We start from the raw sequence: 15569 nt of genomic DNA on the forward strand, positions 1-15569 counted from the left end.
ATTCAGTGAAACGATTAAATCCTCAAACTTGTGATCGTGGAGATCGTGGAGATCGTCGGTGAAGCAGTGGGACGGGAGGGGCCGCCTCAGACGTCTCCGTCCCTCGCGCGGCTCATGCCCCTAACTTGCTGAGATGTAGGCCCAGCCAGAAGCTGGCTTCGGAGTGTGGTCAGCTCTCAGCAAGGCGGGCGCCCCTGGCTATGGGGAGATCTTCCACCCTCCAAGAGGTAGGTGACAACCACGCACAACCACTAGTTCAGAATAAATGTCAGCCCCTGGCCCCCTCACTGGGTACAAAGACCTGGCCTGATTTTTTGATTTTGTCGGTGATCTTACCGCGCTGAGATCACGTCCTTACAACTGAACTCTCTACGTCATGAGTGACTTCAGTAGTTAATGAGCCATAGATCTCTGTAACAGCCTTGAAGTAGATGGACAAACAAGGAACAGGCCCCGCTGAGATGGAGAATGCTGGGGGGGGGGGGTTTGCAAAATGTGGACCTGCTGTGGGCTGTCCCCCTCCCGACTGAAACTGTCCCAGTCATCACAACAAATGACTCCCCTAAAGGGCACTAACCGTACCAGTAAAATGGATTCCAAACACACACACCGCTTCGAGAACACCCACACTCTGGAGGCCAGGGATGGGAGAAGAGAGGAAGGGGCGCCGCTACTACTACCGTTTGGCTTGGCATTTTTCCTTCGATATCCGAAATGGAGTTAAACTGATTAAACCACATTGAGTGGCACAGGGACAATTAAAAAAAAACAAACTAATTTTACTTATATCCTGGTAGGTTAGCTCTTAAAAGAAACTCCATCCCCCAAATATGCTTTCTGTCCCCAGATTAAACTTTAAAATCAGTTCTGCTGATCCAAGTTTTTTAACTAGAACACAAAAAATAAAAGTGGCACACATGAGTGGCAGGGGCTAGGGTTTCTATCCCTTTTATGCTTATCTCTTTTTCTGGTTATTGAATATTTTTGTAAGCAGGAAAATGAAAATACTAAACAAATCCTATTATTACACCTGGACTGCAACCGTATTTTAAAAACACAGCATAGCCAAACAACTGGAAAGAACCAAATACTGGTGCTTATTCTAAGTGAATTACGGGCATTTTCATTATCCATTTTCCAAATGCTCACTAATGTGCCTGTACTGCCTTTTGATAACAGCGGAAATAACTATTTTAAGATCTAGCTGACTGGCTGCAGCCCGCAGAGGTCGGGAAGTTTTGTGATCAATCACTGGACACTGGGGAGCATCCGAGGGGAGGACCACTGCTCTCAGTCCATGCTCGGCAAGATGGGTATGTGTGGGGGTGCCTGGAAGGGAGACACTGACCGACCTAAGATCCCTCCCCTCCTTCCCGGGTTTTGCTCTGGGTGGGATGGGTTCTGCCCAGAGTCATCCCTATTCTGGCGTTTGTTTCTCTGGGGTCCGCGCCCAGCTTTGTGTGTCCTACATTTTGTGCAAAGGAGAAATGCCATTTGTCTTCCATTGTCAATAGAAATGAAAGTCTGAGCTTCTTGGGGGGAAAGTCCCGTTTCGAACCAGAGTCTGAACCTGTCTACTGGGCCGCAGTAGGAGCCATTGTTCTAATCTGGTACTAACCTCTTCACAGAGGTGGAAGAACCGTGACACCTGCTTTAAGGCTGAGCAGTGTACAGCGGTGATGCTTAGCATGGGTTCAAGTCCCCTCACAAAGTACCTGGTTGGTAAAAGGGCAAAGTCCTGTTGATCTTTGCCTACAATGCCTGCCAGTCAAGACCTTGAGTCTGGAGTGCTGGCAAAACACCTACAAATCCCAATCACTCGGGGAGGGGGGTGGTGGTGCTTACTAAAAAAATTCCTGGGCCTCCTCAGGCCAAATATTCTTTACCCTAGGAGTATCTCAGTAAATAAAAATAAGTAATTGTAGATATGCAGGCTCTATATAACTATATATTATCCAAAAATTGCAATCTTAATTATCTGCTCAAATAAGCAGCTCATTGAGGGGAGGAAAAAAACTTTAAACGTTTTTCTCTTCAACCAATGCCTTTCAAGACCCAGTTCATCACTTCTGGCTTTTTAATATATATATATTAATAAACTGCACACACCCTCTTTGATGTTCTTGATGTCAAGAGTGGGTCCCAAAGACGAACTCTGCTATAAAAACAAAACTATATACATGGAAAGAAACAGAAAACAAGGACCTCTATCAGCTTTATTAGCTGCAATGATATGCATAATTTGTAATTATATTATAAATTACAGATAACATGTAATTATAACAAAAACTTTAGTTTTGAAAAACATTTTATTCAAGAATTACATAATTTCAAATATCTTCCAAAATACAGTTTCCTAGATTGCTACAAAAGAAAGCAGATTCAATAAGAAATTTAAATCATTAAATATGTTTCACTAGTATATACATACAGAATGCCAAGCAATTAGTATTTAGCCCTGGAATGCGTACCATGTCTTTGTTTTTCCTTATTAAAGAGGCTCAATCCAGCACTTGGTATAGGCTATGTACAACAGGCCAAGTTCAGTGTTCAGAAGAGTTTGACATTAGCTGCCGCGGCTCACAGCTGTGGTAGTTTGTCAACAGGGGTGTCAAATTTGAAGTCTGTAGGAAACAGATCTGGGGCTCGAGGATAGATTAGCCTGTAGGACTGTCTGATTGTAACATCAGCAACACCAGCGATATCCCCAATTTCTAAAAGACAAAAAATCAAAATATTAATTATAACTTCCATCCCATCTCCCTTCTACTACCTCTGTTCCAATTTGTGGGACACAGTAGTATAAAATCCACAGTGAAAAACCCAGAAACGGTGAATTTTAAAACCTATCAATGGAAATCCATGCCAAAAGGTAGAAAAGAGGGCTACAGCTGGTAATGACGGCAGTTGGCCCTCTTACCTCAAAGGGTTGTCACTGCGGCATGAAGAGGTTTGCTAGACACAGAATATTTGAACTGTGCTCCGGGCATAGCACCGTGAGTGAGAACTACTGTAGCAAAGTGACTTCTTTTTCTTCACAGTAAATCTTTCTGACGATCATGGAAGTACTCCCATGAATACATTCTTATAAAGAAACTCACTTTATTATTTCCATGTTTAAAAGTTCCCCTGTAACATCTCTGGGTTAATTCTGTTAAGTTCTTTGGAGGGCAGCCCAGGTGGCTCAGCGGTTTAGCACTGCCTTCAACCTTTTTCTACTTAGTTCATCAGGTACTACACAGCTGTACATTCCAGCATAATGTGGATGTTTCGCTATTACCCACAGCTAACACTGAGCACAGAGAGTTCACGTATTTCTAGTCTATTACAGAATCCTATATAAAAGTAGGTCTACTTTTACCCTTCAAAGTCATTGTCACCTTTTTCCTTTTTTTTTTTTTTTAAAGGTTTTATTTATTCCTGAGAGACAGAGAGTCAGAGAGATAGAGGGAGAAGCAGGCTCCTCGCAGGGAGCCCGATGTGGGACTTGATCCCAGACTCTGGGATCACACCCTGAGCTGAACGCAGATGCTCAACCACTGAGCCACCCAGGCATCTGCTTTCTTCCTTTTTATTAGAAGTCCCAAAGGACTACTGCTTGACAATTATTTGCTTACAAATACTTAATCAAAATGGATTTTTAAAACAGTCTTTTTAACACAAACTCATTTTACCACCTTTTCACGGTTCAATTCCTAAGGGTTTACAGATTTTCAGTGTGGACGCCTGCCATCAGTGTGCCATGAGCTAGTTTTAAATTTCATTATCTCATGCTGCCTTACATTTATTATCTCTCTTGTAGACACACATACTGGTGAATGTCAACTGGCTGATGGGAGAGGAAGAAAAGGCCCTTAACTTCCAAAAAAACAAACTTCATGTAAAACACAAACGACAGAAAGTGCCAAGATAAACACTTCTGTGCAGTTGATTAGGATAAACTTTACAACTAGGAATAAAGGTAAGGATGCTCTGCTTAGCTTCAACTTCTCAATTTTACCAGAAGACTCAAAATTTCCTTAAGAAATATGAGTGGAGGCCAAAAGGAATGGATAATGGCACATTTAAATAACTAATGGTTGGCTGCTTCTTTCTAATCATTCTTCTATATAATTTATTACTTTATTAATATAGAAACCTGCAGCCTAAGCGGAGGTGAAAGGCTGTTCTTAATAGGTTATTACAAAGTCGGTGCAGCAAGTCATCTCACTACCTTTTAAATTTAGAAATGACTGCTTCTTTTTCTTTATAAATCTTTTTGAGGCTCACAGAAGTAATTAATAAGTGCTTGTAAAGAAATTCACTTAGTGCCTCTGTTTGAAAATTCCCCTACAACAATAAACTCAACACTGCCTTTAGAAGGTTGAAACTACTTATGTCAGTGTCTTAAGAAACTGCATACCATTCAAAAGGAGAAAGGGAATGGGCTTCACAGAATGTTACACCTCATGGTCAGCACAAATTCCTAGTGTGCCTAGCTGTAGGAGGCCACACTGGGAAGTGCGAAATAAGCATGGCCCCCACCTTTCAAGATTGACAAGACCAAGTTTTGAGGGAGTAAATTTAAAATAATGTTTTGGAGTGACAAAAACAGCTCCTAGAAATGAAAAATGTATAAACTAAAATACTTAATTTGAATGGGAAGGGTGTCCATACAGTTATGCTTCCAAACATTTTATAAACCACTTAAGGAAAATACAGTATTTTGCTTTTAAATTTTATTCTAAGAAACTACTTTTTTAAAAAAAGATCTATTTATTGGAGAGAGACTGAACTCGAGCAGGAAGAGAGGGAGAGAGACTCTCAAGAAGACTGCCCACTGAGCGAGGAGCTCGACATCGGGCTCGATCTTACAACCCTGACATCATGACCTGAGCGGAAATCAAGAGTTGGCCACTTAACTGGCTGAGCCACCCAGGCACCTCAACTGAGAAACTCTTTCTTAAATGTGGGATCGAGTTATTTACCTGCTTTGTGCTTAAAATGAAACACAATTATATACTACAAGCCTTCACAATTTCATCACTACTCCTTCTGAGGAAGAATCCTACCTTTTTGGGTCCTCTTCTCAGCTGATGCCTGTGAGGCCATGTAAATGGCTGCCGCTGCCACAGAGATCGGGCTCCTTCCAGGAACCAAGTCCAATTCCACAGCTTTACGGGCTATATGTGTAGCTGCCATCTGTACTTGTTTAGGAAGACAGAGGTTGGAACAAAATCTGGACATGAAGTCCCCAGTTGTAATCAAATCCACACTGGTTTCTAAAGCCTTCAAAATAAGTTTAAAACATCTACCAATTTCTTTCTTAGAAATTCGTGACACGGCACATATTTCTGAAAGAAAAAAAATTTAAATCCACAGTCATATGATTCATTTAAAAATATGTCATTTCTGATTATAAAATAAATTTTAATTGCAAAAATGCAATCATGCCTTCAACAGCCTGATTAAAAAATGGGCATAGGATCTGAATAGACATTTTTCCAAAGATAACATACACATGGCCAATAGGCACATGAAAAAATGCTCAACATCACTAATTATAGAAAAATGAAAATCAAAACCACAATGAGGTATCACTGCACACTGGTCAGAATGGCTATTATCAAAAGGACAAGAAATAACAAGTTGTTGGAGAGGAGAAGACATGGAGTAAGGGAACCCTCATGCACTGTTAGTGGGAATGTAAATTGGTGCAGCCACTATGGAAAAAAAGATGGAGGTTCCTCAAAAAAACTAAGACTAGAAATACCATATTATCCAGCTATTCCATTTCTGGGTATTTATACAAAGAATATGAAGAATAAAAAGACAAGGATTCAAAATGATTTATGCACCCCTATGTTCACTGCGCATTATTTATAATACCCAAGATACGGAAACAGTCTATTAATAGATGGATGAAGAGGAGGTATATCAATACAATGGATACTATTATGCCTTAAAAAAGAATAAAATCTTGTCACTAGAAAGCATTATGCTACGAAGACAGAGAAAGACAAATACCATATGATTTTACTCATATGTGGAAAACGAAAACAAAAAATTAACAAATAAAACAAAAACAAACTCATGGACACAGAACACACTGGTGGTTACAAGAGGGGAAAGGAGTTGAGGAGTAGGCAAAATGAGTGAAGGGAATCAACCAAATGGTGATGGCTGGTAGCTGGATTTTAGCGATTACTTTGTAGTATGTAACATATGTCAAATTACAGTTGACCCCTGAACAACTCAGGGATTAGAAGGTGCCAACTCCCAGCACAGTCAAAAATCCATGAATAACTTTTTACCCTCCCCAAAACTTGAATTACCAGTAGCATACTGTTGACTGAAAGCCTTAGCAATAATAGTCAACATTTTGTATATTATGGATTGTATTTTAACAAAAAAGCTAGAGACAATAATAATATCATAAGAGATGGGACGCCTGGGTGACTCAGTGGTTGCATCTGCCTTTGGTTCAGGGCATGATCCTGTAGTTCTGGGATTGAGTCTCGCATCGGGCTCCCTGCATGGAGCCTGCTTCTCCCTCTGCCTGTGTCTGCCTCTTTCTGTGCCTCTCATGAGTAATAAAATCTTAAAAAAAAAAAAAAAAATCGCTAAGAGAAACTACACTTACAGTACTGCACTATGTGAAAAAAAAAATCTGCATATAATTAGATGCGTGAAGTTCAAATTTGTGTTGTTCAAGGGTCAAATGTATAATATTGTGCACCCAGAACTCACCTATGGCATATATGGTACATATGGTATATATGGTGTATACACACACACACACACACCACACACCACACACACACCGGTATATAACATACCAGTTACCTCAATAAAGAACAAAACATGCCTTAAAAATGAATCTCTAATCCTCTCAATACTTCCCATAGAGCTAATTTAAAATTTCTCAGTTAATTTTTTTAAAAAAGATATATTTAGTTTTAGAGTGAGCACCCATGAGCAGTGGGGAGGAGGAGGGAGAGAGATTCTCAAGCAGACTCTGCACTGAGCCTGGAGCCTGATGCGGCACTTGATCAATCTAGATTACATGATCTCCCTGAGATCATGACCTGAGCCAAAGCCAAGAATCAGATACTTAACTGACTGAGCCACCCAGGCACCCCCTCAATTAATTTAAATGTTTATCACACTTTATTTTTTTATTTTTTTTTTTAATTTTTATTTATTTATGATAGTCACACAGAGAGAGAGAGAGAGGCAGAGGGAGAAGCAGGCTCCATGCACTGGGAGCCCGATGTGGGATTCGATCCCGGGTCTCCAGGATCGCGCCCTGGGCCAAAGGCAGGCGCCAAACCGCTGCGCCACCCAGGGATCCCTGTTTATCACACTTTAAAGAAGTCTTTGAAATGAGTTAAATGTCGGTTTTTATTATTTCAAAATACTAACAAGTTTCAATTCAAAGAAACAAGTTTTTTCAAATAATCCAAAACTCCACTGATATTTATGTATAAATCTTTTGTAAGGAGTGTGTATCAAGGAGATTAAAGAATATACTCAAAGCTAAAGGATACTTCTCAAGCTACCCAATGTCATATGTATATGCAATCCCTGGGGTCATAGGCTATAACAACAAAACGAGATTAAGTATTTGACTCTGTTATTCTAAAAATTAAACTACCAAACACAAATTTAACAAAAGCCTTAGTTTTAGTTGTAATAAACAAAAAGATGATGAGGATAAAAGCCACTGCCTCGCCCCAGTGGCTCAGTGGTTTAGCTCAGTGCTTTAGCACCGCCTTCAGCCCCAGGGCGTGATCCTAGAGACCTGGGATCGAGTCTCACCATCAGCTCCCTGCATGGAGCCTGCTTCTCCCTCTGCCTGTGTCTCTGCCTGTCTTTATCTCTCAAGAATAAATAAAAATTAAAAAAAAAAAAAAAGCCACTGCTTCATTGTAAGATATTCATGGGTGAATGAAAGGTAATGAAAATCTTAAGCTGAAATGAACTCTGGCAGAGAAAGTCAGAGCAATAAGGGTCACAGACAGCAGCACTGTGAATAAGCTGTCCTATATTCATCTTGAATACAAACTGGATGAAAAATACTAGTTCTTTCAAACCCTCCAACTTAAGGGTGAATGTGCAAACTGTATAACTTGAGAAAAATGTCCCTGATGTTTTCTAAGGCTTGACTCCTTCACCTGTAGAGACCTGTGCATGGTCTTAGAAATAGTTTTCTGTGCATCAAGTGTACAGACTTAACCAGTAACAAAGGCATACTCTGGCTTATGATACCAGGCCTCAAAGGCCACAAAATGCAGTCAGCTCAAAAGATCTCACAAGCAAAGAACACAGAGCTTACATGGACTAAAGTGACTTTACATGGGGAAAGAGCCTGAGAAGAACATGGTTCAGATCACAGAATTAATTTTTGTCAGAGAACAAATTAAAGAGGTATTTGGAAATGATACCAAGATGGATACCGTATGTAACCAGGGAAACCTGACTTAGTTACATGGTGTCCAAGTTCCTTGACTTTGGTCTGTTACTTTAACACAGAGAATATTTGTATCTTTGCAATTAAAAACTTACCTTTGAATGTCCTAGGAACCCCTTCTTGTCTACAGGCAATATAGAGACAAGCGGAAGCTATGGCATCATTAGCTCTTCCCTTCAGGCTCTTCTGTTCATACACTTGCTTGAATAAATTATTTGTTCGATCCTTCAAAGCAAAGAAACTAAGTTTAATTAACTCTAGGCCATTTAATTAGTTGCATTATCAAAATTTCATGTGTTCAATAAATTACACTAAGTCAATGTCAGAATGGCTTAAAGGAGACAGACAAAAACTTACAACTATATTTCGGGGGAGGTTGATTCTGTCTGCCATAGTAGTGATTTCTTTGAAAGCATTCATCATTGCCCGATCAGAACTACTCATTGTTCTCCGATTTTGGTACTTAGAATTGCCAAATTCATCAAAACTTGCAGCTCCTGTACCCTGTAAAACAAGGTTTTATAACTTTATGCAAAAAAATTTTTGAATCTTAATAGACATTTCTAAGGAAACATAACTTAAACGCTCTGAATGTGTAAGCCCAAGAAATCTACCCTGTGCCTCCTCTCTAATCCTCAGTAGAGTAAGTACCAGGTTGAGATGGTGTAAATGAGTAACTGTGAGAGAGCTCAAGAGTATAAACCATCACCTAATAGACCTAAGGAGAAAAATGAAAGGATCATCTCCAAAGGTGCTATAAAGGCAAGCAAACAAAACTCAAAAGCCATTTTTTTATTTCAAACTCACAAAATATTACAAATGGGTATTTCTTTGTATTAGAAAATCATTCTCCCAGGCCCAAAGCCAGCACAATTATTAATGGGAAGAAAAGGCATACCTTGTTTTATTGTGCTTCACTTTACTGCACTTTGCAGAGACCGTGTTTTTGTACTGTTAACAAATTGAAAGTTTAAAGCAACCCGAAGTTGAGCAAGTCTATTGGTGCCCTTATTCCAACAGCATTTGCTCACTTCAGGTCTCTGTCACATGTTAGTAATTCTTGTAACATTTCAAATTTATTCACTGTATTTCTTACAGTGATCTGTGATCTTTGATGTTACTATTGTTTTGGGGCTCCACAAACTGCACACTTTTAAGACAGCAAACTTAATAAATTTGTGTGTTCTATTGAGGAGCTGTTTCCCCATCTCTCTCCCTCTCCTTGGGCCTCCCTATTCCCTGAGACTCAACAATATTGAAATTAGACCAATTAATAACCCTATAATGGCTTCTAAGTCAGAGGAATAGTCACACGTTTCTCACTTTAAGTTGAAAACTAGAAATGATTAAGCTCAGTAAAGGAAGGCATGTCAAAATCCAAGGTGGGCTGAAAGCTAGGCCTCTTGTGCCAAACAGCCAAGTTGTGAATGCCAAAGAAATTAAAAGTGCTACTTCAATGAAGACACAAATGATAAGAAAGTGCAACAGCCTTCTTGCTGATATGGGGGAAAGTTGTAGTGCTTTGGGACAGAAGATCAAACTAGCCACCACATTCCCTTAAGCCAAAGCCTAATCCAGAGCAGGGTCCTAACTCTCTTCAATTCTGTGAAGGCTCAGAGAGGTGAGGAAGCTATAGGAGAAAAGTTGGAAGCTTGCAGAGGTTGGTTCCTGAGACATAAGGAAAGAAGCTCTCTCTCTAATATAAAACATAAAACACAAGGTGAAGCAGCAAGTGCTGATGTAGAAGCTGCAGCAAGTTATCAAGAAGATCAAGCTTTGAGAATTCATGAAGGTGACTACACTCAACAACAGATTTTCAATGTAGATAAACAGCCTTCTATTGGAAGATGCCACCTAGGACTTCCTTAGCTAGAGAGGAGAGGTCAATGCCTGGCTTCAAAGCTTCAACAGCCTAACTCTGTTGTTAGGGACTAATGCAACTGGTGACTTAAGTTGAAGCCAATGCTCATGTACCATTCTGAAAATCCTAGGGCCCCTAAGAGTTATGCTAGCTACACTGCTTGTGCTCTAGATTTATTTTTTTTATTTTTTATTTATTTATGATAGTCACAGAGAGAGAGAGAGAGAGAGAGAGAGAGGCAGAGACACAGGCAGAGGGAGAAACAGGCTCCATGCACTGGGAGCCCGATGTGGGACTCGATCCCGGGTCTCCAGGATCGCGCCCTGGGCCAAAGGCAGGCGCCAAACTGCTGCGCCACCCAGGGATCCCTGCTTGTGCTCTAGAAATGGAACAATAAAGCCTGGATGATAGCACATCTGTTCACTAATTATTTTAAGCCCAAATGTTGAGAATAACTGCTCAGAAAAAAGACTGCTTTCAAAATATGACTGTTCATTGACAATGCACCTGGTCACCCAAGAGCTCTGATGGAGCTGGACGATGGGGTTACATGTTGTTCTCGTGCCTGCTCACACAATATCCATTCTCCAGCCCGTAGATCAAAGAGTAATTTCAACTTTCAAGTCTTCTTATTTAGGAAACACATTTCATAGGCTACAGGTGCCACAGACGGTGTTTGCTCTGATGGCCCTGGGCAGAGTCCACTGAAGACCTGGAAAGGATTCATTACTCTAGATGCCACTGAGAACATTCGTGATTCATGGTAAGAGGTCATTATATCAACATAAACAGGAGACTGGAAGAAGCTGATTCCCACCCTCATGAGGACTTGGAGGGATTCAGGACTTCACTGGAGGCAGTAATGCAGATGTGATGAAAGCAGCAAGAGGACAAGTAGCAATCTCATGAAGAGAAGGGACTGAATGAAGATGGGACTGACTGGCTGCAATCTCAGGATCAAACTTTCAAGGATGAGGAGCTGCTTCTTACAGATGAGTAAAGACAGTGGTTTCCTAAGATGGAATCTACTCCTGGTGTGGATGCTGTGAAGACTGTTGAAATGACAACAAAGGGTTTGGAATATTAAATAAACTTAGTTGACAGGGCAGTGGCAGGGTTTGAGAGGACAGACTCCAACTCTGGAATTAGAATTCTACTGTGGGTAAAACGCTAGTGAACACCATCACAAGCCACAGAGAAATCACATGTGAAAAGAAAAGTCAATTGATGGGGCAAACTTCATTTTTTTTAAGAAACTGCCACAGGCACCTACCATTCAGCAACCATCACATCGAAGCAAGACCCTCCACCCGCAAAAAAACCATAATTCACTGAAAGCTCAGATGACGGTTAGCATTTTTTAGCACTATTTTTAAGCTAAAGTATATGCATTGCTTATTTATTTATTTATTTCATTCATTCATTCATTCATTCATTCATTCATAGAGAGAGAGAGAAAGGCAGAGACACAGGCAGAGGGAGAGAAGCAGGCTCCATGCAGGGAGCCCGACACGAGACTCGATCCCGGGTCTCCAGGATCACGCCCTAGGCTGCAGGCGGCGCTAAACCACGGCGCCACCCGGGCTGCCCGCATTACTTTTTTAAAACATAATGCTACTACACCCTTAACAGACTACAGTATAGTGTAAATATGACTTTTATATGTACTGGGAAGCTTAAAAAAGCAATTGACTCCCTTTATTGTGGTATTTTACTTTATTATGGTGGATTGGAACTATACCCACAGTGTCTTGAGATATGCGAATACTAGGAAAACTGGCCAATGTGATGTAATTACATAATGTACTTATGTAACCATACTGGTATAATTACTTTAAAGTTAGGCAACAGAGCAAGGGAGGGCAGAGGGGCACCTAGCTGGTGCAGCCAGTAGAGCATGCAACTCAAACTTGGGGGGATTTTAAGTTCAAGCCTCAAGCCCCACTGTGAGGTAGAGTTTATTTAAAATAAATTAAAAATTAAAAATAAAAATAAAATTAGGCAAGAGAAAAATTAGGAGGAATAATTTGGGAAGGAAGTGATAAACTTTTTGCAGATAGTATTTTTGTATATAAAATCACTGTAAAACTGCTATAAATAACAGAATTCATTAGAGGCAAAGTCAAAATTAAACAGAAATCAACAGCCTTCATATGCATAACTAATCAGTTATAAGGCCCTGAAAGAAACAAACAACAAAAAAGAGAAGTCTCTAGGAATCAACTTACACATGCAAGACCTTTATGAAGAAAACCCATCTAGAAGGACACATATGACTAAAGGCATATGGAAAGGCATACTATGTTTGTGAACAGAAGATTTATCAGGAAGAAGCTCATCTTCCCTAAGTCAATATGCAAATATATCTAACCAAAACCTCACTGAAAATAATAACCAATTATTTTTTTTTAAATAAAGTGATCCTAACCTTTAAATGGAAAAGATGAATGAAGCAAATGCTGAGAAGGCAGAGCAGTGAGGAGAACTAAAGCTACTGGATACTAAGAGTGTGATTTGATGTCCGACTGACTAGGCCAGGACAGAGAAATACAAAGTCCGGAAATATTCCCAAATACCTACAGAATCTAATACAGGACAAATGTAGCATCTTAAAAAGCTTCTTTTGCCACATAAGATAAACTGTCAAAGGACAGAGGAGAAAACTAGCGATAGTGGTTACTGGTTTCTGATGGGGAAAGAGGGCTGCAGTGGGAACTGAGTTTGGGGGTTAAGGGTGAAGAAAATCTTGGAAAATTGTGTTCGTCTCCCATTGACGTTTGACTCATGAATTTTCTATTTAAAAAAAATTGAACACTAAAAAAAGAGTGTCAATTAGTCGCAATCTCAGATTTTAAAATGTCCTTAGTATACTTTTCCCCCAAGCCTATAAGGCTAAAACAAATGCAGAAATCAGCTAAAGATATTTCTGAATATAACACTATCAACTCTTACCCAAGTCTACATTATGTTTTTCAAATTTTATATGTACTTTATAGGGTATGAAAAAAGAATTAATAGCCTGCTTTTTCATAACATTTTCTTGAAGACAGACTATGCAGTAGTATAGCTCAAGTCCTGAAATAGTACCCCTTCTTTGATTAGTTCTTTGGATTATTGCCACCACTCCTTCCAATTCAGATAAGAGAGCAAAAAACAGCCAAGCTGCCAGACAAATTATGCTGTTGTCTTATCTAACAGTAGCAGCTACCATTTACTAAACACATGCTACATGCTGGGCTATAAATACTTTACATACATTCCCATGTAACCTTCCAACTTTCTAATAAATACTCTTACTCTCACCTTACTGATGACGAACGTACATTGCTTAGGTAAGTCATGAATCCACCATTGGAAAACAGGCTATTCCGAGCTATAATTTATCTTAGGTAATGTGGGGGGTGGGGGGCGGGGGGGAGGGAAAGACATCCATAATATTCAAGGAACATATCAATATGAACTCACAAAGATCATCATACATTCAATTTTTGTGCAAAATGTGCCTCATGGAAACAAGGGCCTGAGATCGACTGTAATTTCAATCTGTTGGTCTCCCCTTTAAGGTAGAAGAAGACCTGTGTAAGGGAACAATCATTCACAATAGTATTACTGGTAAGTTTTATTCTCAGGTCAAAATTCCTCATGGGGGCGGGCAGTGAAGGATACTTTTGCAAAGTTCCCAAACTCTCAAAGGCTGGGAGTTCAGTCCACAGTTTGTTTCCTGCCAAGTGGATTTATTACCTTGCCAATCATGGTAGACAAATCTCCATCACTCAGAAGAGGATTCTGAGAGTCTCCAACTCGGGACGGATCTTTTGTTGCTTTATCATTGCTGAAAGTTCTCCATTCAGATCCCACATCAATAACCCGGTCACCTAAGAATATAAACACAAATCAAAATGGTCTTGTCAAGACAGGATTTACTGAACACTGTCTAAGACCTTTTATTCCTAGGAAATCTCAACATGGACATCTGGGCTCCAGTTTAAGTTTCATGTCTCAGACATCTATCCTCAAACAGTCCTTTATTATGCCAGTCCAATAACAACCCTCTTTAACCATTATGCCAAGATATTCTAACTCGTAGAAGAAAAAGAATTGGGATGCCTGAGTGGCTCAGTTGAGCGTCCGCCTTTTGCTCAGGGCGTGATCCTGGGTCTGGGGATCAAGTCTCACATCGGGCTCCCTGTTAAGGTGCCTGCTTCTCTCCCTCTATGTCTCTGCTTCTGTGTCTCTCATGAATAAATAAAATCTTAAAAAAATATTTTTTATCTAAGAGATAGCAGAAGGAGCTAGAACAGGAGTGGGGTGGGGGGACAGAGGCATAGGGAGAAGCAGAGTCCCTGCTGAGCAGAGTCCATGCAGGGCTTGATCTCAGGACCTGAGCCAAAGGCAGATACTTAACTGACTGAACCACCCAGGTGCCCATTTTCATTTTCTTAAAGATTTTATTTATTTATTTGGGAGAGTGAGAATGTGCGCAGGTGCGTATGAGTGGGAGAATGGGCGGGGGGTCGGGTGGGGAGGAGAGGGAGAAAGAGAATCTCAGGTAGACTCCCCACTGAGCAGAACATCTCAGGACATCTGTGCAGTGGATCCCAGAACCCTAAGATCACAACCTGAGCTGAAACCAAAAGTCTGACATTTAACCGAGTCACCCAGGTTCCCCATGCACAATGTTTTCAAAGGGAAAAATGGGAATCTAACTTTGCTAGTTAGAGAAATAAAAACACAGGAACATGCACGCAACAGAAAACTACTATGGCCTTCATATTTGGGATTACTTGACAAATTCTAAATTAAAAAAATCAAGTATCATTAATTTGTAATATTTTAAAGAATGTATTAAGAGAACAGCATAAATGAAAAGATAGGGAGGTATGCTCACATCTTTCAAGTGTCTCTAGAAATCTAAAAATGAGGCATCTTGGCTAACTAGTACTTTACTTCATAGCATATTCCTTTTGGCCCCAAAATAACCTACCATGAGTTTCTTTTATTGGTTGCTTTGTACTGCCTTTAAAAAGAAACAGAATTAGTGGGAAAAGAGGAGTGCAAGGAAGCTGGCCTAGGATAGTATAAATAGAAAACCCAAAACTTGGTAGTGATGTAATTTTCCCACATACGTGGGAACAATCTACATGACTCATTCAACAATCTGTGATTTGTGCTAAGAGCCATTCCCTCTTTTTATATTTTACTGCTCAAAACATAGCATTGGTAAGAAATAAAATTTCCAAAATAACTCAAATAGCA

At 40.0% G+C, this 15569-nt stretch overlaps 1 protein-coding gene across 1 annotated transcript in view; it reads right to left on the reverse strand.

The window, feature by feature from the left end:
• Positions 1-2197: 2197 nt before the first annotated feature.
• GTF2B (general transcription factor IIB) overlaps positions 2198-15569 on the reverse strand; it is a 32321-nt gene continuing 18949 nt past the window's right edge. Inside the window, exons 3-7 of the mRNA XM_055340943.1 lie at positions 14055-14188; positions 8810-8956; positions 8548-8677; positions 5052-5333; positions 2198-2714 (exon numbers count right to left, since the gene is read on the reverse strand). Coding sequence (XP_055196918.1) covers positions 2581-2714; positions 5052-5333; positions 8548-8677; positions 8810-8956; positions 14055-14188 — 827 coding nt within the window. The 3' untranslated portion in view covers positions 2198-2580. The remainder of the gene's footprint in view (positions 2715-5051; positions 5334-8547; positions 8678-8809; positions 8957-14054; positions 14189-15569) is intronic.

This window comes from Nyctereutes procyonoides, unplaced genomic scaffold (genome assembly GCF_905146905.1).
Source record: "Nyctereutes procyonoides isolate TBG_1078 unplaced genomic scaffold, NYPRO_anot_genome, whole genome shotgun sequence".
In the NCBI taxonomy this organism is placed as follows: Eukaryota; Metazoa; Chordata; class Mammalia; order Carnivora; family Canidae; genus Nyctereutes; species Nyctereutes procyonoides.